The following is a 24219-nucleotide window of genomic DNA, read 5'->3' as shown; positions in this document are numbered from 1 at the left end:
TGGAAAAGCCATTGATAAAGTAAAGAAAACTATTTAGCATTGTGTTTGGCACAGATATCCATAGTAGTGAGTGCCTAGCTCAACTAGGAGCCTGGTGTTGGGCAGGACTGTCAGGAAGTAGATTCCAGGCAATTCAAGGCATGGAGCAAAAAGCAGGCAGGAGGAGCTAGCTGGGGCCTTGGGGGCAGGGGTGGGCTTGAGCTGACATCATGGGCATCTACCTTGGATAATCTCAGACAAGTTGGCAGTCCCACGGAGAGGAGGGCCCCCCTTCAGGGTGACGTGGGTCACCTCGCAGATGACCTGGGAGTGAACGTCCCCTGGGGCCAGCAGCACTTTAGTTGTGCTGTTGATGCTGTAGGAACCGTTGTCTTCCTCTGGGTACACGTTGATCTGGGAGGCTGAGAGCTCATTGCCATTTTTGAACCATTTCAGGGAGATGTTTCTGGGGGAGAAGCCGTGGGATGTGCAGGTGAAGCTCACTGTCTGCTCAGGTGTAGCCCTCACTGTAGGGCCGGATACCAGGGGCGGAGAGGGCTTGGCTACAAAAGGAACATTTATAAATGAAGAACATGATTGTGATTATCATCACTAATAAAAAAACTTGTGACAATGTTAAGAAATTGCAAATATAATTATTTTTAAAGTCTTCAAATAGTTCTGGGAGAGCAGTGTTACCATCGTCATCTTAAGGGGAGACATACAGGTTCCCAGGGGTGACTTTGAATCAGGGTCAGGGCTGACTGCAGTTCCAGACCTGAGTTCAGAGACCACCTTCTTTCCTCTGCCAGGTGATTTCCCACCAAAAGTACTTTTTGGGCTCACTCTTTTATTAACTATTCCTAACTGGGCTCACCTGGAAAACTTAACTAACTTCAGAAAATGCATTTACAGAAGGAAATGCAGGGAAGCAGGAGCATAGCAGGACCACACAGAAGCTAAAACAGGGTGGCCAGTGGATGAGAGGTGTGGTTGTGGCACCTTCTAGCTCCTCATCTATGAAAGAAGGCAGCTGGCATTATCCTGCCCAGTCTTCAGTGAGAGTTAAATCAGGTGCTGGAAGTGTTTTTGCTGGGTGTAAAACAAGATGCTTCACAAAACTAAACAAATAAATATCTCTCTTTAACCTGGACTCTATTTATATTCAGAACTGTCTTTCAGGTAGTTATTCTTCCCACAAAAATGCCAGTAGGACTAATATATCAATCCCTGAATTTCAAAGGAAGGGTGCAAACGGGTATCTCTCTGAGTCGGGTTTTTCTCTTGGGTTAGTTTTGGGTTGAAAAGAAAGATCACTGAGTGCTGAGAAACCACAGGTGCTTAGCTTCTTAATTGTTATTAAATCCATAGAGACACAGACATAGGCCTACAAAAAACCCAGATTCACACAAATCAGCAAATCAAATGTGAGGGTCCCTGTAGAGGGGTCCTGTAGGGTGTCTCTCAATTGTTCATTATTACTCAATACCTCCTATAAGTCTGTAGACAGCAAATATTACAGATATTTGCATTTCTAAATATTTAACTTGCTTTCTAAAACTCATCAAACATTTGAGGATAGCTATATGTACCTCATACTAGCTACCTTAGTATGTCAAATTGTATAAACACCAGCATCCTGGACATCCCTAAAGGGACGAGTTACTGTGATCAGTTACTACTTGTCTGGAGTTTCCTCAGAGCCTAAAGATGGCCTGATCTCTTGATCACCCTCAGCTCTCTAATCCCAACCCCCAGCTCTGAGAGGAAGGCCTGAGTGTGGCCCCATATATAAGTCGAGATTCAGGGAGGGTGAAGCTGTCCAAGGACACCCAGCAAGTAAGGTCAGAGCTCACCTCACTGCACACAGGACTGATTGATTTTAGTGTCGCAGTTCTTTACCCTTGAGCCTCACTGTTTCTGGACAAAGTGGATACAAGCACTGCCTGGTAAGATGAGGATGTATATATAAAACACAGAGCTTGGCATACAGTAGGTGTTTAATCAATAACACCATGATCTTATCATAAAAGAAAAGTGACAGTGTTAGTTGCTCAGCCGTGTCCGATTCTTTGCAACCCCACGGACTGTAGCGTTCCAGGCTCCTCTGTCTATGGGATTCTCCAGACAAGAACACTGGAGTGATTTGCCAATTCCTTCTCCAGGGGATCTTCCCAACCCAGGGATTGAACCCAGGTCTCCAGCATTGCAGGCACATTCTTTACCATCTAAGCCACCAGATATGCCCTTGTTATCATAAGATCTGGTCATTCTAGTTCTGAAACTACCTATTTATTTTTTAGGCAGTAAGAAGCCAAAACAAAAACACAACTGAGGCACCAAGGAGAGTCATATTCTGCCCCAAACAGTTGCCATGAAAAAATCGACATTAAAAAAAAAGTAGAAATGCCAAATTATGAATCTGCCCCCAATTATAAAAATAATTCCATCAGAAATAAATTTGGGGAATTAGCTTTCAAAACACACAAGAGACCACAAGCATTTTCCTGCAGATTAGCTCTTTATAGAAGCTGGAAGCATTCTGAAAGGAGGGGGGACAGATTTCATCAGTGTCACTGTGGTTGTTGAGGCCGGAGGGCTCCAGGCTGAGAAGGGAGTGTTTACAGGAATTCCAATGCCTGTTTAGACACACAGATGTTTAAAGATGGGAAGGTTTCCCCAGTGATGAAGCTCTGGTCTGAACAGGATGGTCTGAGTGAGTAGGAAGGCCCTCAACCCAGGTGCGCTCTGTTGGGGTGTGGGTCTCCTTGCCACTCCACTCAGGCTGAGTTTCTTGGGCCTCCTTAGATCTGTCACCGTCACAGGTTATTTTGAAGCGCTCACACCTGGGAGAGCTGTTCTTATAACCCAGACACAACAGGGGACCGGCCTCTATCAGGGAAAAACCACAGCCTTCCCTCTCGGTGACCTCAAAGAACACACAGCTCAGGCTCCTCTGCCCTGGCTGGGCACGAGCATCCTCTGCAGGAGTTAAGACACTCAGCTGCCCAGGCCATGTCTGTGCACTTAAATCAGAATTTCTAGGGTGCAGCCAGGGTCCTGGGATCTTGTCACTATCTCCCAGGTGATTCCAATGAGCAGCTGAGGTTGAAAGGCACCCAGCTCCACAGAACTCAGTTGTACTCAGTCCTGGAGGGAAAGTGACCCTGTCTGAGATCTTCTGGCTCCAACACATCAGGGCTCATGTTAGTGGAACACATATCACCTGCCAGGGTCTGCTCTAAGCTCTTGACATGTGTTCCTCATTCAGTCCTTGCAGCTGCCCTGTGAGGACGGGGCTGTCACTGAGGGATGAGGACACTTAGGCCCAGAGTGGGGAGAGATTTGGCAGAGGTCCCAGCGCTGGGACGGGGTGGAGTTGGGATGGGTTCCCAGGTAGGGGTTCAGCCCAGGCTCTCCACTGCACTGAGCTCAGGAACACCCTAACCCTCCCAATCCAGAGCTTCCTAGGCCCTCTCCAGTCAATCACAGACCCCTGAAAGTTGTGTGATCACCATCATTTAGTAGATGGGAAACTGAGGGCTAGAGGGAGCTGAGACGTGCCCAGGACCCCACAGCCTGGGAGGTCAGCACCATCGCTCCCCGAGGGGCTGTCCTTTCACCAGTTCGTTCTGCCCTCAGGACACCCTGCAAAGGCTGTGTGATCATCCTCTTTCTACAGGTGAGGAAGGGGGGCCCAGCAAAGGGAATTGGGTCTCAATCTTGAAATAACACCTTTTGTTAGGAGTCCTTACTTTGTGCTGGTGATTTGGACAGAGCTCCTTAAATCCTTCTAATTCTCCTGAAAGACATGATGACCACCATCATACAGATGAGAAAACTGAGGCTGAGAGAAATGAAGGGACTGTCTCTTCTCACCCCCTGACTGTGTCCTGATATTTCCTGTCAAGTCCAAGCTTTCATGTCCATCAGCAGAGCAAGTGCCCACCACCTTCAGGAGCCCCCACACTGACTACCACCCCCTCTTTTGCCTCCGATTCTTGACTACAACAACTACAGGGAGGAGTAGCCTCTGAGGGCCCAGCCCTGGGGACCCCGGAACAACAAGGGAAGACATGGGCTCCTGACACCTGAGTCTAGAATAGGAACTCTTGCTCACACGGGCCCTCATTACCCTCTAGGGAACACCTCCCCCTCCTCACCCTCAGTCCAGAAAATCAGGAATGGGAGTGCCTGGTGCTGCTGGGATCGCAGTGGCCCCTCCGGGCTCTGTCCATACCACCCTTCGCAGACCTGCTTCACACGGGTCTGGTGAAGGGACAACATCACAATGATGGGAAAAATCTCCTGATGCTTTTGAGAGTGTTGACGCCTGTCATTGGAGAACTTTTCAGGACATCGTATGACACTGAATGATCTGTCTCATCTGGGTTGTAAAACTGGACTTGCCTCCCTTATAGGGCCTTTTAAAATGTTTATCTCTAAAGAAAAGAATGAAACAAGATTTTAAGAGGACAGGGCTGGAGTCTTCTCCACACTTTGACAAGCACAGTGGGGTATGCAGAGAACAGGGCTGTGAGACTGTGAGTGCCTGGGATTTGATCTTCGCTCCCCTACCTGTTCACAAATCAGATTCCCTCTCTGAGCCTCAGAGTCCTCATCTGTAAAAATGGAAAACAGACAACCTTTCCTTCTGAACGCTGTTTATAATGAGTAAATGCCTAAGGAGGATTCAACATCTGACAGGCTGCGGCTCCCCTCCCTGACTTTCTCAACCAAGGAATCATCTGGGCAGGCAGCCTGGGGAAGACAGCCCTGGGAGACAGCAGATCTGAGAGATGGTGGAGCCACTTACTAGCTGTATTGAGACTGAGCAGGGGACCCCACCATCTGGGAAGTTTAGTAATATCTGAGAAATCAGGGAAAACATCTTCCCTGCTGATGTCTAGACGTTTGGGGAGGTTATTTGCTACCAAGACTAGGAAGGAAATTAGGCAATATCATCACACAAATTAAACTCCACATATTGTCTGAACTAGCAATGCCTCTTCCAGTGGGTGTTTCCCCTCTGAGCAGAGTAACACTTGGAAAGCTTATCCACCTTAGCACTGTTTCAGTAGCCCAAGGTTAGGAACAACTTAGTCTCCATCAACAGGAGACTGTGAGATAAATGATGCCATCTCCATATGCTGAGTGTTAAGTAGTTGTTGAAAAACAGGGCAGCTCTAGGTGCTGATATGGAATGAGGGATTTGGGATCATGCGGGTGAAAGTAGGGAGAGTTTTCCAGTCACCTCAGGCTCAGGGTCTGAATGTGAGGGACCTTCTGAACCTTTGGGGAAGCAATGAAAAGAGCCTATTCCAAGGTTAATTCAAGGAGATTTTGGGTGGTGGTGGTTTAGTCACTAAGTCATGCCCGACTCTTGTGACTCGATGGACTGTAGCCTGCTGGACTTCTCCGTCCGTGGATTCTCCAGGCAAGAATATTGGAGTGGGTTGCCATTTCCTTCTCCAGGGGATCTTCCTGACCCAGGAATTGAACCCGGGTCTCCTGCACTGCAGGCAGATTCTTTATTGACTGAGCTATGAGGGAAGCCCAAGGAGCTTTTATTCTGCAATTTCTATGTGCCAGGCCCTTCCAGAAAACTAGTTCCAATGCCAGTGAAGGAAGGAGCCTTGCCTGGAATCAGCTTTTTATTTAATGGAAAAGAAAAAAGTATATAAACATAGTGAGACATATTAACATTTCTCTGAGAATATTTTATCAAGTGCAGAAAAAATAAGAATAGGAATATCTTAATGTTATTAGTAATTTAAATATAATTGATTTATATTCAATTAGTTTATATTAATCATATCCTACACAATATACTTAAAATTTTGTATCTCATACATTGTTGTTAGATGTCCATAGGACATTTAAAAAAGCTGGCAAAAAGATAAACAGTACTAAATCTCAAAAAGTAGAATTCTTTTGCATGTGTGTGATTCAGTTATACATATATACATATGTTATTTTTGAAATTATTTTCCATTATAAGTTATTACAAGATATTGACTATAGTTCCCTGTTCTATACAGTGAACCTTTGTTGCTTATTGCATATCTATATTTTTTTTTTTGAAGTAAGAGAAATCATTTTAATATATACATTTTCACTTCAACAGTGATTTCTAATAGGCATGTATACCCATTTAGTTTGCTTCAAATTTATTAATTTCTCAACATGCAGCAACCCTCCTAATGAGATAGTTGAGTTGAACTATTTATTCTTAAAGAGTACAATGTACCTTGTCCTCAAAGAGTTTTATCAACTTTTAACATTTTCAAAGAGCCCTATGAGGCTGCTCAATATGGTCGTTTTCCCCGGAAATTTCCTATTTGGAGGATGGCAAAACAGTCTAGGATCTTCCCCAGTCTAATGGTTGCTTGTATTCATATCACAGCTTGGCTGGCTAAGAGGTAGAGACTGAATAACATGTAGATAGCCTTCAAGCCCAGATGAGTAAGACAGCTTCATTTTTAGAAAGGAAACCAAGTCATAAAAACCTTCCTAATAGTATGATTTGTTTCAGGGTTTTTTTAAGAAGGATGTAATCCTCATGCACAGGACTCTTTATGGCCTTCTAGAGTTTTCTGTTCCAGCCAGCGTTCTCTAGCCAGGTGACTTATTGCACTTGCTGCAGAACTGAAAGCATGAAGTCTCAGTCTACTTTCATAATTAGAGGTGGTGTTAGTCTTCTTATTTCCGGCCAAATGGATCCGACCACACTTTCAACCCTGGTGGCTGCTCGTCTTCTTGAACAATACCAGCTCGATTTATGGCTTGTTCCTTCTTGTACTCCTCCAGCCGCATTAAGGGCCGGAAGTAGATGGGGTAGAAGGCGGCGCCGATCAGGGAGATGAAGCCGCCGAAAATGAGAGCAGTGCGCAGGTTCCGGGACATGGCTTCAGCCGGGGCTACCCGGATTCTCCGAGTGCCCGGGACTCGTCAAACCCGGCTCCCGCCGGCTGGGCCGTGACCCCGCTCGGAAGAGCGCATATCTATATTTTTAAACTAGGTATCTAGCATTCTATTAATACTAAGTCAAACAAGTAGAATCAAAATATCATAAATTTTTTAGTTAGGTAAAAATTCATAGGTTTTCTAAAATATATATATTATACATAATTTATATATATGTATACAAAAGCTTTTCTACTACACTTGATAAAGGTTTGAGAAATGAACATCAACAAAAAGAAGAGATGGAGAAACTGGAAAACATAAATTAAATGAAATGGGAGCACTGAATATGGAATAGAAAAAGTGAAACAGACTAGATAAAAGTAAAAGATCCTCATACAGTACGGTTTTTTTTAAACATGGCTGCTCATTAGAAACATATAGGAACTCTGGCCAAAAAAAGAAATCAATACCCTGACATTTGTGTTTGTATTCTGCAACTTCTATGTGCTAGGCTCTTCCATGAAACAAGTTCCAATACTGGTGCAGGTAGGAGATTGGCCTTGAATTTGGGTTCTTGACGGATCCTTTCACTGACTATGTGACTGTGGTCTGGGCCCCTGTCACCTCTTGGCCTCAGAGCCCCCTCTGTACATGGGAGGTTGGGAGGATGATGCCTAAGGCCCATCCTGTGCTGAGAGTCAAGGATTCAGGGCCTCTGTCAGAAAAATCTAAATGAGCACCTTTGCTGCCTCAGTGGCACTGCTCCTAAGTCACCCACATGGAGAACTGCTTCCCTGAGGAGGGACATTCTGAGATGAACCAGCTCTGCTGGGAGCCTTTAGTGACTGTGTGAGTCAATCCCTGAATGACAGAAGGAAACACCCAACCTCTTGGCATTGCTCCAAGCAGGGCCATCAGAATTAACACTGAAACTGCATCTCTTGGAATTTCTTCCCAGTTTAGGAAATTCTGAATAGGATATAAAGAATAACACATCTCCCCTCGCTGCCCTGGATGGATTTCTCCTCTTCAGAAGGGAGGAGAACATAGGCTTCATGGGAGAAGAGCCCTTGTCTGCTTTGTTCACTGCTGCTTCCACAGCATCCAGAGCAGGGCCTGGCACACAGAAGGTGCTCAATAAGTGCTGAATAAAGAGAAGACTCAGCCACACTGAGGGTGCACTCTCCAGAGATAAGAAGTGAGGCCTGGCCTGTCAAGCAGCAAGTCACTCAGACTTTCATTTCCCTTATCCCTGGAATCAAAGGACTGAATGTGATGGAAAAGACAAGGACTGTGGAACCAGATAGACGGGGGATCCAGACTTTTCCCATGTTTACCAGCTGTGGGGCCTTGAGCAAATAGCACAACTGTCATGGCCTCAAATACTCTGATTTGTAGAAGGGAGTAAAATCAGGTCGTGTCCAGATCACTGTTGTACCGGATTCCTTTTTTTTGCTCAAAGAGTGGAGGGCATTCTTGTTGACTTGTCAGAGACCAGGGAATGAAGGAGACCCAGGCCATACTCACCACTCACAGTGAGATGAGTGCCTGGTCCAGACTTAAACTCCATGTCACCACGTTCTCCTCTCTGGAACTTCACACAGTAGTAGACACCAGTGTCTGCTGGGGTGATGTTACTGATGCGGATGGAAAAGTCCATGTTGTTTCTCTTTGTGGGGTCTGAAATAAGTGTTATTCTGCGTGATGAGTCTTCTTTTTGACTGTAGATTAACTCCCGACCTGGTCCAGTTCCCCTGAACCACTTGATGGGCCCCACGGGTCTCAGGGAGGTCACAGTGCAGTGCAGAGTGGCCATCTCTCCTGCTGCAACAGACACTGACCTCTCAGGCTGAATCACCTGCAGCTCCCCGTCACCTGCCACTCCTGTAGGAAAACACAAAGCAGTTATTTATTCATCCTCATGTGATCCTGTAGGTTTTCTCAAATGTTTATCAACAATCAACAACAGCTTTCATTGTCTGACTGCACCATGAATGGGCCTTAAACTCAGCACACTGCATGTACATTGCATGTAGCTTACACAATGAGCCTGTAATGTAAGACACTAATACAAGAGAGGAACCGAGGCACAGAGGTCAGTGATGTGGCAAAGACTGGGACTGAGTACCTGAGCCCTCTCTGGAAGTGTCATGATCCACCAATATTCCTGGGTGTTCACTGTGTGTCCTCAGGGAGTGCTACACTTCTGTCCTTTGCATTAGGTGGGACCACATGACCTCTTAGATCACTGAGTTATGAGGAGAAGTGATGCATGTATTTTGTATTTTATTCATTAAACTGCAAATACCTTTATGGACCAACTTCACACCTCCCCAGGGATCCACATAGTCATGATGCAATTTGCTCCAACAACCTGTGTACTTGAGTGACAGTGATATTCAGAGCTCCTAGCACACAATGAACATTTAGTTATGAAGAAAGTAAAACATTGTTTCAACTCCCTGGGATTTTTTTCCAAAGGCACAATGACACAGTTATATTATAACTGTGTCACAATGACATATGTTATATTAGTTACCTAAGGCTGCTGTAATAAATTAACAAAAATTTAGTGACTTAATGATAGTTTTATTATCTTATAATTCTGGATGTGAAAGGACCAAAAACAGTATTACTGGACTAAAATCAAGGAGTCAATTGGGCCACATTTCTCTAGAGGCTCTTATCATTGCTTCTGCAAGTTCTTGACACTGTCTACATTCTTCTTCTCAAGGTTTCTATCTTCTTATGACTCCAATTGTGCTTCCATTGTCACCTGTACTCTAACTTTGGATTTCCTGCCTCTTCCTATAAGATTATATTTGGCTCCCATTTATAAACAAGGATATTCTCCGCATAGCAAGAGCCTTAATCACTTTTGCAAATTTTTTTTTCCATGTAAAGTAAAACATTCACTAGTGAGTGTTAGGACATGGATCTCTTTGGGGGGCTATGTTTTGTTTACTTGATTTATAACTGTTTTAATTGAAGTGTATTGATTTACCATGCTGTATTAATTTTGCAGTGCAAAATGTGACTCAGTTATACATATACATTTTTTAATATATTCTTTTCTGTTATTGTTTATCACAGGATACTGAATACAGTTCTCTGTGCTCTACAGTAGGGCCTTGTTCTTTATCTTTTCTATATATAATAGCTTACCTAACCCCTACCCCATTTACCTTGACAACTGCAACTCTGTTCTCTATGTCCTTGAGTCTGCTTGTTTCATAGGTAGGTACATTTGTCTCTCTCTCTCTTTTTATTTTTTTAGGCCACATTGTGTACCTTGAGGTTCTTCAGTCCCCTACCAGGAATCAATCCCAGGCCCCTGCAGTGGAATTATGAAATCCTAACCATTGGACCACCAGGGAATTCCCTGGGTCATCTTTTGGATTCCACATATAAGCGATATCATATGGTATTTGTCTTTCTCGTTCTGACTTACTTCACTTAGTATGATAATCATTGGTTTATCTATGCTGTTGCAAATGGCATTATTTCTTCATTTTTTTTACAGCTGAGTAGTATTCCATTGTGTATATGTTCCATATCTTTTCATCCATTCATCTATTGATGGGCATGTACTTTGTTTCCTTGTCTTAGCTATTGTGAATAGTACTGCTATGAACATAAGGATGTATGTATCTTTTTGGAGAAGTTTTGTCTGGATATATGCCCTGGGGTGGGATTGCTGGATCATATGGTAATTCTATTTTTAGTTTTATGAGGAACTTCCATACTATTTTCCATAGCGGTCACATTCCCACCAACAGTATAGGAGGGCTCCCCTTTTCGCCACATCCTCACTAGCATTTGTTATTTGTACAACTTAAAAAAAATTTTATTTTAATTGGAGGATAATTGCTTTACAATATTGTGATGGTTTTGCTATACATCAATATGAATTGTACAAATTTTAATGATAGCCATTCTGACCAGTACAAAGTGGTGCCTCATTGGAGTTTTAATTTGCATTTCTCTAATAATTAGTAATGTCAAGCATCTTTTCATGTGCTTCAGTGGTTTGTATTGTATCTACTTAGGTCTTCTGCCCATTTTTCAATTGGGAGGAAGCACAAGCTGAAATCAAGATTGCCGGGAGAAATATCAATAACCTCAGATATGCAGATGACACCTCCCTTATGGCAGAAAGTGAAGAAGAAATAAAGAGCCTCTTGATGAAAGTGAAAGAGGAAAGTGAAAAAGTTGGCTTAAAGCTCAACATTCAGAAAACTAAGATAATGGCATCCAGTCCCATCACTTCATGGCAAATAGATGGGGAAACAGTGGAAACAGTGGCTGACTTTATTTTTGAGGGCTCCAAAATCACTGCAGATGGTGATTGCAGCCATGAAATTAAAAGATGCTTGCTCCTTGGAAGGAAAGTTATGACCAACCTAGACAGCATATTGAAAAGCAGAGATATTACTTTGTCAACAAAGGTCCATTTAGTCAAGGCTATGGTTTTTCCAGCAGTCATATATGGATGTGAGAGTTGGACTATAAAGAAAGCTGAGTGCTGAAGAATTAATGCTTTTGAACTGTGGTGTTGGAGAAGACTCTTCTTGAAAGTCCCTTGGACTGCAAGGAGATCCAACCAGTCCATCCTAAATGAGATCAGTCCTGAGTATTCATTGGAAGGACTGATGTTGAAGCTGAAACTCCAATACTTTGGCCACCTGATGCGAAGAGCTGACTCTTTTGAAAAGACCCTGATGCTGGGAAAGATTGAGGGCAGGAGGAGAAGGGGACAACAGAGGATGAGATGGTTGGATGGCATCACCAACTCAGTGGACATAGGTTTGGGTGGACTCCGGGAGTTGGTGATGGACAGGGAGGCCTGGCGTGCTGTGGTTCATGGAGTCACAAAGAGTCAGACACAACTGAGCGACTGAACTGAACTGAACTGCATTTCAGACTCTTGTTGACTGTGAGGGATACTCCATTTCTTCTAAGTGAGAGATATAATGGTCATCTGAATTAAATTTGCCCATTCCCATCCATTTTAGTTCACTGATTCCTAAGATGTTGATGTTCACTGTTGCCATCTCCTGCTTGACCATATCCAGTTTACCTTGATTCGTGGACCTAATATTCCAGGTTTCTATGCAATAGTATTCTTTACAGCATCGAACTTTACTTTCACCACCAGCTGCTGCTGCTTAGTCACTTCAGTCATGTCCGATCCTTTGCGATCCTGTGGACTGTAGCCTGCTAGGATCCACTGTCCATGGGATTCTCCAGGCAAGAACACTGGAGTGGGTTGCCATGCCCTCCTCCAGGGGATCTTCCTGACCCAGGGATCAAAAACATGTCTCCTGTGGCTCCTGCACTGCAGCCAAATTCTTTACCGCTGAGCCACTGGGAAAGCCCTTCACCATCAGACACATTCACAACCAAGCATCATTTTCGCTTTGACCCAGTTGCTTCATTTTTTCTGGAACTATTAGTAATTGCCTTCTGCTCTTTCCCAGTAGGATATTGAACACCTTCCAATCTGGGAGGGTTCATCCTCACCTCCTTACTCAGGTTTATTTCCAAGTATTTTATTTTAGGGGTTGTAATTTTTTAAAGGTATTGTCTTTTTTTTTTTTTAACATTCCCTTTCTGATATTTTGTTGTTAGTATAAAGAAATGCAACCAATTTCTCTGTACTAATCTTCTATCCTGCTAAATTGCAGAATTTGTTGATCAGTCCTAGTATGTTTTGTGTGGAATCTTTAAGATTTTCTATATATGGTATCATGTCATCTGCATGTGTTGACGTTTCACCTCTTCTTTTCCAATTTGGATACCTTTTATTTCGCTTGATTTCTGTGGCTGGGACTTCCAATAGTATGCTGAATGGAAGAGGTGAGAGTGAGCATCCTTGTCTTGTTCTTGATTTTAGTGGAAAACCTTTCAGGTTTTCACCATTGAATGTTATATTAGCTGTGGGTTTGTCATAAATAGCTTTTATTATATTGAGATATATTCCCTGTATATCCACTTTGGTAAGTTTTTATCATGAACAGATGTTGAATTTTGTGAAATGCTTTTTCTGCATCTATTGAAGTGATCATGTAGTTTTGTCTATTATTTTGTTTATGAAGTATATCACATTGATTGGTTTGCATATGTTGAACTACACTTGTGAACTTGACATGAATCCAACTTGGTTGTTGTGTATGATCTTGTTTATGTGTTAGATTTGGTTTGATAGTATTTTGCTGGGAATTTTTACAACTATTTTCATCAAAAAATTGGGCTGTAATTTTCTTTTTGGTGATATCTGTGTGGTTTTGGTATCAGAGTGACAGTGGCCTCATAGAATGCCCTTAGGAGTACTCTTTCCTCTTTAATTTTTTGGAAGAGTTTGAGAAGAATTAGTGTAAGTTCTTCTACATATATTTGGTAGAATTTGCCTGTGAAGCCATCTGGTTACGGACTTTTGTTTATAAGGACTTTTTTTTTTTTTTAATTACAGATTGTACATCACCTCTAGTAACAGGTCTGTCCAAATTGTCAATTTCTTCTTGATTCATTATTAGTGTGTATATGTTTCTAGAAACTTGTCTGTTTCTTTTAGGTTGTTAAATTTTTTGGCATATAATTGTTCATAGTATTCTCTTATGGGTTTTTGCATTTCTAAGGTATTGGATATTATGTCTCCATTTTCATTTCTTATTTTGTTTATTTGAGTTCTCTCTCTTTTCTTCGTGGTGATCCTGGTCAGAGGTTTATCAATCTTGTTTACCCTTTCAAAGAACCAGTTCTTGGTTTTATTGATTTTTTTCTACTTTTTTTAAATCTGTATTTTATTTATTTCCTCTCTGATCTTTATTACGTGTTCCCTTTAGGTTTTGTTTGTTCTTCTTTTTCCGATTCTTTCAAGTGGTGGGTCAGGTTGTTTATTTGAGATTTTTCTCTTTTTTTCTTTTGATGAAACACTGTATTGCTATGGACTTCCCTCTCAGGACGGCTTTTGCTGCATCCCACAGATTTTGTGTGGTTGTGTTCTCATTGTCATTTGTCTCAAGGTGTTTTTTGATTTACTCTTTGATTTCATCACTTACCCAATTGGTTTGTTAGTAGCAAGTAGTTTGTTCTCCATGTAATTGTTCTCATTTCTTTTTCTGTGGTTCATTTCTAGTTTGATGCTGTTGTAGTCAGAAAAGATGCAGGAAATGCTTCCTATACTTTTAAATTTGTTGAGACCTGTTTCGTGTCCCAGTATGTGATCAGTCCAAGAGAATGTTTCATATACACTTGAAACAAATGTTTTCTGGTTTTTTTAATTTTTTTTTATAACGTCCTGAAAATATCAGTGAAGTCTAACTGTTCTATTATATTATTTAGGATCTCTGCTGCATTATTGATTTTCTGTCCAGATCTGTCCATTGATGTGAGTGGGGTGCTAATGTAGCCTATGATTATGTTATTCCTATCAATTTCTCCCTTTATTTCTGTTAGTATGTGTTTTGTGTATTTCAGTACTCCTATATTAGGTGCATATATTTTGATGAGTATTCAAACCTATTCTTATACTGATTCTTTTATCAACATATAGTGGCCTTGTTATTTATCTTTATGGCCTTTGTTTTAAAGTCTGTTTTGACTGATACGAGTAATTGTGACCTCTGCTTTCTTGCCATTTCTGTTTGCATGAAATATCTTTTTCCATCCCCTTAGTCTCAGTCTATGTGTGTCCTTTGCCCTAAAGTGAATCTCCTGAAGGCAGCATACTGTAGGCTCTTACTTTTTTAAATCCAGTATTCCACTCTGTGTCTTTTGATTGGAGCATTCATTCCATCGATCTTTAAATTAATTATTGATAAATGTGTATTTATTATCACTTTATGCCTTGTTTTCCCATCAATTTTATATTTCTATATTGTCCCTTTCTTCTTCCTTTTGTGGTTTGATGATTTGCTTTTATATTATACTCATGTTTCTGGTTTTTGTGAATCTATTGTATGTTTTTGATTTGTGGTTACAATGTTTCTGAAGTATGTTAACCCCATCATATATCTGCTTGCCTTAGACTGGTAGTCATATAGGTTCAAACACTTTCTAGGAAATTTTTTAAAGGTACATATTCCTACTCTCCTTCCCTACATTTCATTAATACGATTCTGATGTCCTCTTTTACATCTTCATATTAATCCTTTTGCTGTTCACTGTGGTTATCATCACTTTCACAGAATTTTTATTTTATTTTTTAAATATGTGTATTAGTTTATTTAGGTGATTTGTTTTCAATTGTGATTTTCTCTTTCCTATATGTTCTTACTCCTTTTCTAGGTAGTGAAGACTTTTCAATGTTTCTTGTAGAATGGACTTAGTATTGATGTTTTCTTTTAGCTTTGCTTGTCTGAAGAATTCTTTATCACTCCTTCTACTCTAAATGAATATCTTTCTGGGTAGAGAATCCTAGGTTGCAGATTTTTCCCTTTTAGGACTTTGAATCAATGTCTTGCCACTCCCTCTGGCCTGCAACCTTTCTGTAGAGAAATCTGCTGATAGCTTTTTGAGGGTTCCCTTGTAATTAACTCTTTGTTTATCCCTTGCTACCTTTTAGAATTCTCTCTTTAATTTTTGCCATTTTTTATTTTAATATGCCTTGGTATAGATCTGTTTGAGTTTATGGTATTTGGGAACCTTTGAGCTTCCTGTTCCTGAATACCAGTTTCCTTCTGTAGATTTGGGAAGTTTCTAGCCATAATTTCTTCAAATTTTTGATCCCCTTTTCTCTTTCTTTCCTTTCTGGCATCCTTATTATGTGTAGGTATTCAAGCTTTTTGTTATCCCATAAGTCTCTTATATATTTTTTATTGCTTTTATTGCTTTGGTTTCCTTTTGCTTGAATGTCTGTCTGCTTTCCTGACTCAGTGATTTTCATTATTCTATCTTCCAGATCACTTTTTTGTTCTTCTGCATTATTTTTTTCTGCTATTCATTGCCTTTAGTTCACTTTTCATCTCAGCAAATGATTTTTCTAGTTCCTTTTTACAATATTCTGCATTTCTGTTGATCACCTGCTTAATTCCTTTAGTATTTTCATTATTTCCTTTTTGAAGTCAGTGTCTATTAGTCTAAAGAAGTCTGTGTCATTGTTTGTTCTTTCAGGGGAATTCTCTTGATCTTTTAACTGGAATTGATTCCTCTGCTTCTTCATTTTACCTGTACTTTTCCTATGCTGTGAGTTTAGAAGAAAAGATATCTACTGTGGTGTTGGAGGACTATTTATTGTGGGGGCATCCCTGTGTAGTTTGTGTGGGTTTAATATTTTTGGTGCTGAGGCTATTTTTAGTGTGGATGCCTGCCACCTCTTCCCTCAGTGTATGTTCACCATTATCCCCTTGATGAGAGTGTGCAGATGTGGTGGCTGGTGCCTAGTTCTTGGGTTCGCAGTAGTGGTGGTCACTCACACATGCCTTTGGAGGTCATTATGGGAGTGGACATAGCTCTCGACCATTCCTGTAGCCCCAGGGCACAACTGTGCCCTCTTGAGTGCAACTGCTCCTCAAGACGGCTCCTAAACAAGGGGTTGGCAGGAGTGACTGGTGATACCTCCTGGAGCTTTTGTAGGCAATATCTTGCCACCTGAGAGAAGAAAAAAAGGCTGCAATGGTGGGTCCTACCCCTCCCCTTGCACACCCTCCAAACAATACACCCTCAGGTGAGGTCATATCAAGTTCTGGAAATGTATACTGGTGAGGCCTTCACAACACTGTGAAGATACTTACTGCCACTTTTTGTCCTTAAAAATAGTGAAACTGGTAAATTTTGTGTTATGTATATCTTACTGCAATAAAAAAAAAAGCAAACTGAAACGAGGTGACCATCCCACGTAGAACTTTTGAATTAAACTCCATGACTCAAGGAAAAATAAAATGTGTGGTTCTAACTGTTAACACATTTGAGGAACCTATAGATGAACTGGGAGAGAGAACTATAGGGGCAAGAAAGCAAGGAAACAATAAACTCCAAAATAGTGTTTTGAAAAGAACTGTGGGTGGTTTTAATACATTTGAACAGTGAGTTATGAGTTGAAGGGACGTGAGTCACCATTGGGTCAATTATTTAACTGCAGGTACAAATTTTCCAGGTTAATTTCATTGCCTCACTGACTATCTAGTTTCAGGAGATACAGAGAAGTACAAGCACATTCTTTCTTATCTGAAATATCCTATTAAACAGGCATGGGTCTAATTGCTGGGATGTAAATCAAAAGAGCAAGTTGTTTTGATGCCACGAACAAATCCTGTATTTTTTTCTATTTCTTCCCTACTCCTTAGGGAGAAAATGTGTGGTTCACCTGTGCAGAGTGTGAGCTGATAAATCCACCCACTAAGCACTATTTGGGGCTTCCCTCATAGCTCAACTGGTAAAGAATCTGCCTGCAATGCAGGAGACCTGGGTTGGAAAGATTCCCTGGAGAAGGGAAAGGCTACCCACTCCAGTGTTCTGACCTGGAGAACTCCATGGACCGTATCAAGTCCATGGGGTCGAAAAGAGTCAGACACAACTGAATGACTTTCACTTAAGCACTATTTGTAATCAATTATGCCTCCTAACAAGGGTGCATCCTATTACAGGGAAGCTCCTAAGATGTGCCAACATCATCAAATGGTTTAGGTTTTTAAGTCTGAAAAAGAAGATTGGGGTTGGGGAAGTTGAACTGCTAAGACAAAAATGGGAAGAAACATGAAAAAAAGTTGGAGAGAGAAATGAAGGGAGTAGAGAAGAGGGATCAGAGAACCAAGGAATAGGAAAAAAAATCTCTGCAATGTGAATCAATAATTTTTCTATTTACATCTCTTTCCTCTTAACTTGCTTGTCCAACTCTCCACTCATCATGTTCTTTGGATAGAAATAGATATCTCACAGTTGACAACATCTGAAACCAAATTGAATCTCCCCTCCCACCCTCTGTATCTCAGCTGAGCCACCTTACTTCTTCCAGATGCACAAGTCTCAAAGCCATAGTCTTTCCTCCCACCACAAATCCTATGCATCAGAAAATCCTCTTCAGCATGCACCCAGAATCCGAATTTTTTCCTCTTATCTCTACTAGCTACTGTCCAGGTGAAAGCCATTTTTACATCTTTTTTTGCATGTATATCATAACCTCAAATGTTCTAGTTGCTTGTATGTCCTCAGTAGTCTATTGTCAATCAAATGTCAGAATAAATATATGACTTGGGGAAAAACAAAAGGAACTTGTACGTATGCAAGAAGCAGAAGAGCCCAGAAGAAGAAACCACAACCCTCTTCCCCACACTCCCATCTCTGCATACCTATTGATAAAAGTGGCTGAAATCTCATGATCATGAGATAGAAGCAGGGCCACAGCTTCAAGAAGACCAAAGGTTAAACTCATGAGCTCTAGTATCAGATTGCTTGAATTTAAATCATACCTCTATCATTTACCATTGAGTGACCTTGAACTTCTCCTTTCTCTGTTTTCTTATCTGTAAGGTAGGGGTGACCAGAGGCTCTAGCTTGGACATGATGTCACATAAGTAAACAACTGTGAGCATTTCCAACGGTGTCTGGCACATGATGAATGTGCAAAAAAATGAATAGTTATTACTCAATAGATTTCCTGAAGCATGGAGGCTTCAACCAGCATTAGATGATATAGATTCTTATAAATATGGATATAAATATAATGGATATGAGTATATAGATCATATAGGCAAGAGTCTCTGTGTCTTTAATCCCCTCCTTTCTTCCTCTCCCCTATCCAGCATGAAAGAGGGGACTCCAAGATAGTAATGCACAAAATTCTACCCATTTACCAAGAACCAAGTTTTCTTAAGAGTTTGAGGAAGGGTAAGCCCTGGTGGCTCAGACGGTAAAGAACCTACCTGGAATGAAGGAGACCTGGGTTCGATCCCTGGGTTGGGAAGATCCCCTGGAGAAGGGCATGGCTACCCATTCCAGTGTTCTTGCCTGGAGAATTCCATGGACAGAGGAGCCTGGGGGGCTACAATCCATAGTGTCGCAGAGAGTCAGACCCTACTGAAAAACTAACACTTTCACTTTTCCAAGGGATAAATATATAGAGAAGTTAGAAGGAGGGCTGTTGCTGAAAGACAGCAGAAACTAATTATCTGTCTATGTCATTTCATGTAGTGTGAAAAATGATTCATGGGAAAAATAAGGAAGTCTTTTTGAAATCTCATTTCTGAGAACACTTCCTCATATCCACTCATTCACATACATAAACATGCACATACATAAATACATGCATCAACAAACATGTATTAAACTAGCCTAGCATGGTAGTGTGCAGGTTGTTTTGAGGATCAAACAACATTATAAAAGATGTTTAAAGCTCAGTAAAAAAAAAAATTAGCAGATAGGAACCATCTAACACATCACTGACTAAGTTTGGGAGTATACAATGCAAGATTTTTAAATGAGTAGCATGATATATGATAACTTACCTATTATTTACTTCTGTTTTCTGATTTTTCTGCAATTAGGCTCCTCTGAGAAGCTGAGCAGCACAACATGGCTCAAAGAATCAATTCTGCAGCTAGACATCCTGGATTTGAATCCTGTGCTCTACTGCCTTAGTTGACCTTGTGACATTGGTCAAGTTACTCTCTGCCTCGATTTCCCCATCTGCAGTTCACTGTTAATAATTATCACACTGGGACATTGTGAGAATTAGATAATATGCACAAATCTGTCATGGTTGGTGTTTGAAGTATCTGTTTGGAAGCCTCTGGTAACAGGCTGCAGGTGATGGATCCACAGAGAAAACACTCAGATCCTTGATTTCATGCTCTCAGATAATGTCCACCTCTTGGACTTCTGTAGCATGGATTGAACGCTCATATTTACATGGAGACCCTAAAAGTGCAAGGGCAGTGTAAGGTCCAGAGGGCAGGAAAAAGGAGATTCTACCCAAAGGAATGCTTACCTGTGAGTCCCAGCAGCAGAGTCAGCAGCAGGCAAAGAGGAGGAGGGTGGACCCAGAAGGCAGGGATGGGCATCATAGAGGCCTGAGGAGCCTGTTCTGTCCAAATGTGTCCTAGGGAAAACCTGAACATCTGTGCTCGGTGGAGAGGAGAGAAGCCCCACCTCCCGTGATATAAGAGGAAGTGCCTACGATCATGTGAAATGTTTGTGAAATTGTAATCTGCTTCTACATTCTAGACAGTTTCTGCTTCAGATGGTGAAATAGAATTCAGACAGAGAAGGCTGATGGAGAGTGAGGAGTTACTCATCTTACGTTTTCAGAGAGATTGAACGTGCCTAATAGAAATAAATTTGCTCCCCATTTGGCTAGAACTTGGTGCCACTGTTCTCTCCGTTGGGCCCCTGATCCCATTCATGGTGAACCTCAATTTGGAAGCCCTAGGCGAACTCACAGACCCCAGGAAGAATCTGCGGCTCTGAGCTTGTCCCAAAGTACCGATTCCAGGACCCTAGGGGTGTGGCTGGCTTGTAGTCTCATTCTACATCTGCCTCAACCAAAAGAAGTTTCTCCAGGGCCTCTCAACCCTGTGGGATGGAAGCAGGTCTGCTCCTGTAATGATTTCCTACTCCAAACCCTTTAATGATGTAACTAATAAAACTTAGCCAATTTCACAGTGCAATGTGGACCTCAGTACTTGTATGACCTGTCTCCAAATAAGGAATCATTTCTTACTTCCTTCACAAAAGGAAGTGCATTATATGACCCAGAAATTATGCTCCCAGACATTTATTCAGAAAAATGAAAACTACATCCACACAAAACCTGTGCATAAATGTTATAGTAAATTTTTCTGTAAAGCAAAAAATTTGAAAAAAATAAAAATATCTACCAATAAATATGTGTACAGCTTAACAAACTGTGGTGCATCCATAACAGGAAATACTATTCAACAGCACAAAGGATGAGTTTTATATATGTGTGTGTGGAACAACTGTAAGTTTCTTGAAGGTATTAGTTGAGTGCACAAAGCCAATCTCAAAATATGAATTCCACTGATATAGCAAACTTGAAATTATATGGAAAGAAAATACAGTGGCATTTGCCAGAGGTTTGGTTTGGTGGGGATGTATGCCATTTTAAAGGGCTATCACATGAGAGACTTTGTGGTCATGTGATGTTGTATATCCTGATCATGGTGGTGGTTATACAAACACACAGATGAGAGGATCGACATAAGCCAAAACCAGGAATATTACAAAGTCAGCTATAAATAGCAACCTCACAGTCATAATAACATAACATAGACACTACTAAGTTATTCAAAATTATATTCAGTTCAGTCGCTCAGTCATGTCCAACTCTCTGTGACCCAACGGACTGAAGCACGCCAGGCTTCCCTGTCCATCACCAACTCCCGGAGCTTACCCAAACTCAGGTCCATCGAGTTGGTGATGCCATCCAACCATCTCATCCTCTGTCGTTCCCCTTCTCCTCCTGCCTTCAATCTTTCCCAGCATCAGAGTCTTTCCCAATGAGTCAGTTCTTTGCATCAGGTGGCCAAAGTATTGGAGTTTCAGCTTCAGCATCAGTGCTTCCAATGAATATTCAGTACTGATTTCCTTTAAGATGGACTGGTTGGATCTCCTTTCAGTCCAAGTGACTCTCAAGAGTCTTCTCCAACACCACAATTCAAAAGCATCATTCTTTGGTATTAAGCTTTCTTTATAAAGAAACTCTCTCATACATACATGACTACTGGAAAAACCATAATTTTGACTAGATGGACCTTTTCTGGCAAAGAAATGTCTCTGCTTTTTAATATTCTGTCTAGATTGGTCATAGCTTTTCTTCCAAGTAGCAAGCGTCTTTTAATTTCATGGCTGCAATCACCATCTGCAGTGATTTTGGAGCCCCCAAAATAAAGTCAGCCACTGTTTCCATTGTTTCCCCATCTATTTGCCATAAAGTGATGGGACCAGACACCATGATCTTAGTTTTCTGAATGTTGAGTTTTAAGCCAACTTTTTCACTCTCCTCTTTCACTTTCATCAAGAGGTTCTTTAGTTCTTCTTCACTTTCTGCCATAAGGGTGGTGTCATCTGCATATCTGAGGCTCTTGATATTTCTCCTGGCAATCTTGATTCCAGCTTGTGCTTCATCCAGCCTGGCATTTGCATGGTGTACTCTGCATATAAGTTAAATAAGCAGGGTGACAATATATAGCCTTGACGTACTCCTTGCCCAGTTTGGAACCAGTCTGTTGTTCCATGTCCAGTTCTAACTGTTGCTTCTTGACTTTCATACAGCTTTGTGATGAAGAATCAGATGCACCTGTGTGGCATGAGGTCAGGAGCCACAAAACATTACATACTCATCTTCCATAGAGTCATGTCCATAAATAATGCCTAAGGGTGAGAAAACAAGAAGTTGCTATAGAAGCATGCTATATGACATGTGCATGCATCCTCAGTCACTTCAGTGGTGTTAGACTCTCTGCGACCTTATGGACTGAGACTGTCAGGCTCCTCTGTCCACAGGGATTCTCCAGGCAAGAATACTGGAGTGGGTTGCTGTGCCCTCCTCCAGGGGATCTTCACAACCCAGGGACCAAACCCGTATCTCTTATGTCACCTGCATTAGCAGGCAGATTCTTACCACTAGTACCACCTGAGAAACCCATGCTATATAACATTTGGCACTAAAATCTAATAATCAGTTAAAAGAATTGAAGGTGGTTTTCTCTCAGAGGTGGAAATTGGCAGGAGGTAAGGGAGACTCTAGTACTCATATGGAGAACTTAGAAATGTTTGACACATAAAAAATTTGCATATGAATCATTATGCAAGATAAAACTAATTTGGATGATTGGACTAATGTTAACAGAGTTACACATTTTTAAAAAACAAATGCCTTTACTGTTAGCCAGGCTGTATGAATCACAAGCTGGAATCAAGATTGCTGGGAGAAATATCAACAATTTCAGATATGCAGAAGATAGCACCCTAAGGGCAGAAAGCAAGAAACTGAAGAGCATCTTGATGAAGTTGAAAGAGGAAAGTGAAAAACCTGGCTTAAAACTCAACATTCAAAAAAACCAAGATCATGGCATCCTATTACATCGCTTCATGGCAAATAGATGGGGAAAAGATGGAAACAGTAGCAGACTTTATTTTTAGGGGCTCCAAAATCACTGCAGACAGTGACCACAGCCATGAAATTTAAAGATGCTTGCTCCTTGGAAGAAAAGCTATGACAAACCTAGACAGTGTATTAAAAGTTCAGAGACATCACTTTACTGACAAAGGTCTTTCTAGTCAAAGCTATGGTTTTTCCTGTGGTCACATATGAATGTGAGAGTTGGACCATAAGAAAGCTGAGCACTGAAGAATTGATGCTTTTGAACTGTGATGCTAGAGAAGACTTTCGAGAATTCCTTTGACTGCAAGGAGATCAAATCAGTCAATCCTAAAGGAAATCAACCCTGAATATTCATTGGAAAGACTGATGCTGAAGCTGAAGCTCCAGTCCTTTGGCCATCTGATGCAAAGAGTCAACACTGGGAAAGACAGAGGGCAGGAGGAAAAAGGGGCAACAGAGGATGAGATGGTTGGATGGCATCAATGACTCAATGGACATGAGTTTGAGCCAACTGTGGGAGACAGTGAAGAACAGAGAATCCTGATGTGCTGCAGTCCATGGAGTCACAAAGTGTTGGACATGACTCAGCAACTGAACAACAACAACTCTTAGCAATGGTAAGATTTTTGTAGCTTGCTGGAGTAACATTTATGATATACCTCAATTACAATCAGTAGAAAAAACTATTGAAAGCAGTATTAGTAATATTTAAAGATTCCATGAACAAGACTTTCTGGTCTTACATTTAGGTCTTAAACCCATTATGAGTTTATTTTTGTGAATGGTGTTAGAAAGTGTTCTAGTTTTCATTCTTTTACACGTAGTTGACCAGTTTTCCCAGCACCACTTGTTAAAGAGATTGTTTTTTCTCCATTTTATATTTTTGCCTCCTTTGTCAAAGATAAGATGTCCATAGGTAGGTAGATTTATCTCTGGACTTTCTATTTTGTTCCACTGATCTATATTTCTGTCTCTGTGACAGTATTATATATACAGTCTTGATGACTGTAGTTTTGTAGTATAGTCTGAAGTCAGGCAGGTTGATTCCTTCAGTTCCATTCTTCTTTCTCAGGTTGCTTTGGCTATTCAGGGTCTTTTGTGTTTCCATACATATTGTGAAATTATTTATTTTAGTTTCTGTGAAAAATACGTTTGGTAGTTTGATAGGGATTGCACTGAATCTATAGATTGCTTTGAGTAGTACAGTCACTTTCACTATATTGATTCTTCCAATCCAAGAACATGGTATATTTCTCCATCTATTTGTG

At 41.2% G+C, this 24219-nt stretch overlaps 1 protein-coding gene and 1 pseudogene across 3 annotated transcripts in view; both read right to left on the bottom strand.

Moving 5' to 3' along the window:
• LOC145532429 (tyrosine-protein phosphatase non-receptor type substrate 1-like) overlaps positions 1–19947 on the bottom strand; it is a 28140-nt gene extending 8193 nt beyond the window's left edge. The window contains exons 1-3 of one of the 2 annotated variants that reach the window (XM_081557318.1): positions 19814–19947; positions 8416–8772; positions 222–542 (exon numbers count right to left, since the gene is read on the bottom strand). In XM_081557318.1, coding sequence (XP_081413444.1) covers positions 222–542; positions 8416–8772; positions 19814–19943 — 808 coding nt within the window. In that variant the 5' untranslated portion in view covers positions 19944–19947. Of the gene's footprint in view, positions 1–221; positions 543–8415; positions 8773–18749; positions 19032–19813 lie in introns of those variants that run through there. The other variant, XM_081557320.1, reaches the window with a different exon arrangement.
• On the bottom strand, positions 6051–6977 carry LOC145532432 (small integral membrane protein 20 pseudogene; annotated as a pseudogene). Its single transcript, XR_014073232.1, has one exon. The product of XR_014073232.1 is annotated as a small integral membrane protein 20 pseudogene (transcript).
• Positions 19948–24219: the final 4272 nt, after the last annotated feature.

This window comes from Giraffa tippelskirchi, chromosome 13 (assembly GCF_054371585.1).
Source record: "Giraffa tippelskirchi isolate mGirTip1 chromosome 13, T2T-mGirTip1v1.2.pri, whole genome shotgun sequence".
NCBI classification, from domain to species: domain Eukaryota; kingdom Metazoa; phylum Chordata; class Mammalia; order Artiodactyla; family Giraffidae; genus Giraffa; species Giraffa tippelskirchi.
Note: the sequence above shows the minus strand (reverse complement) of the source record. Positions and strands in the feature narration are given on the sequence as shown.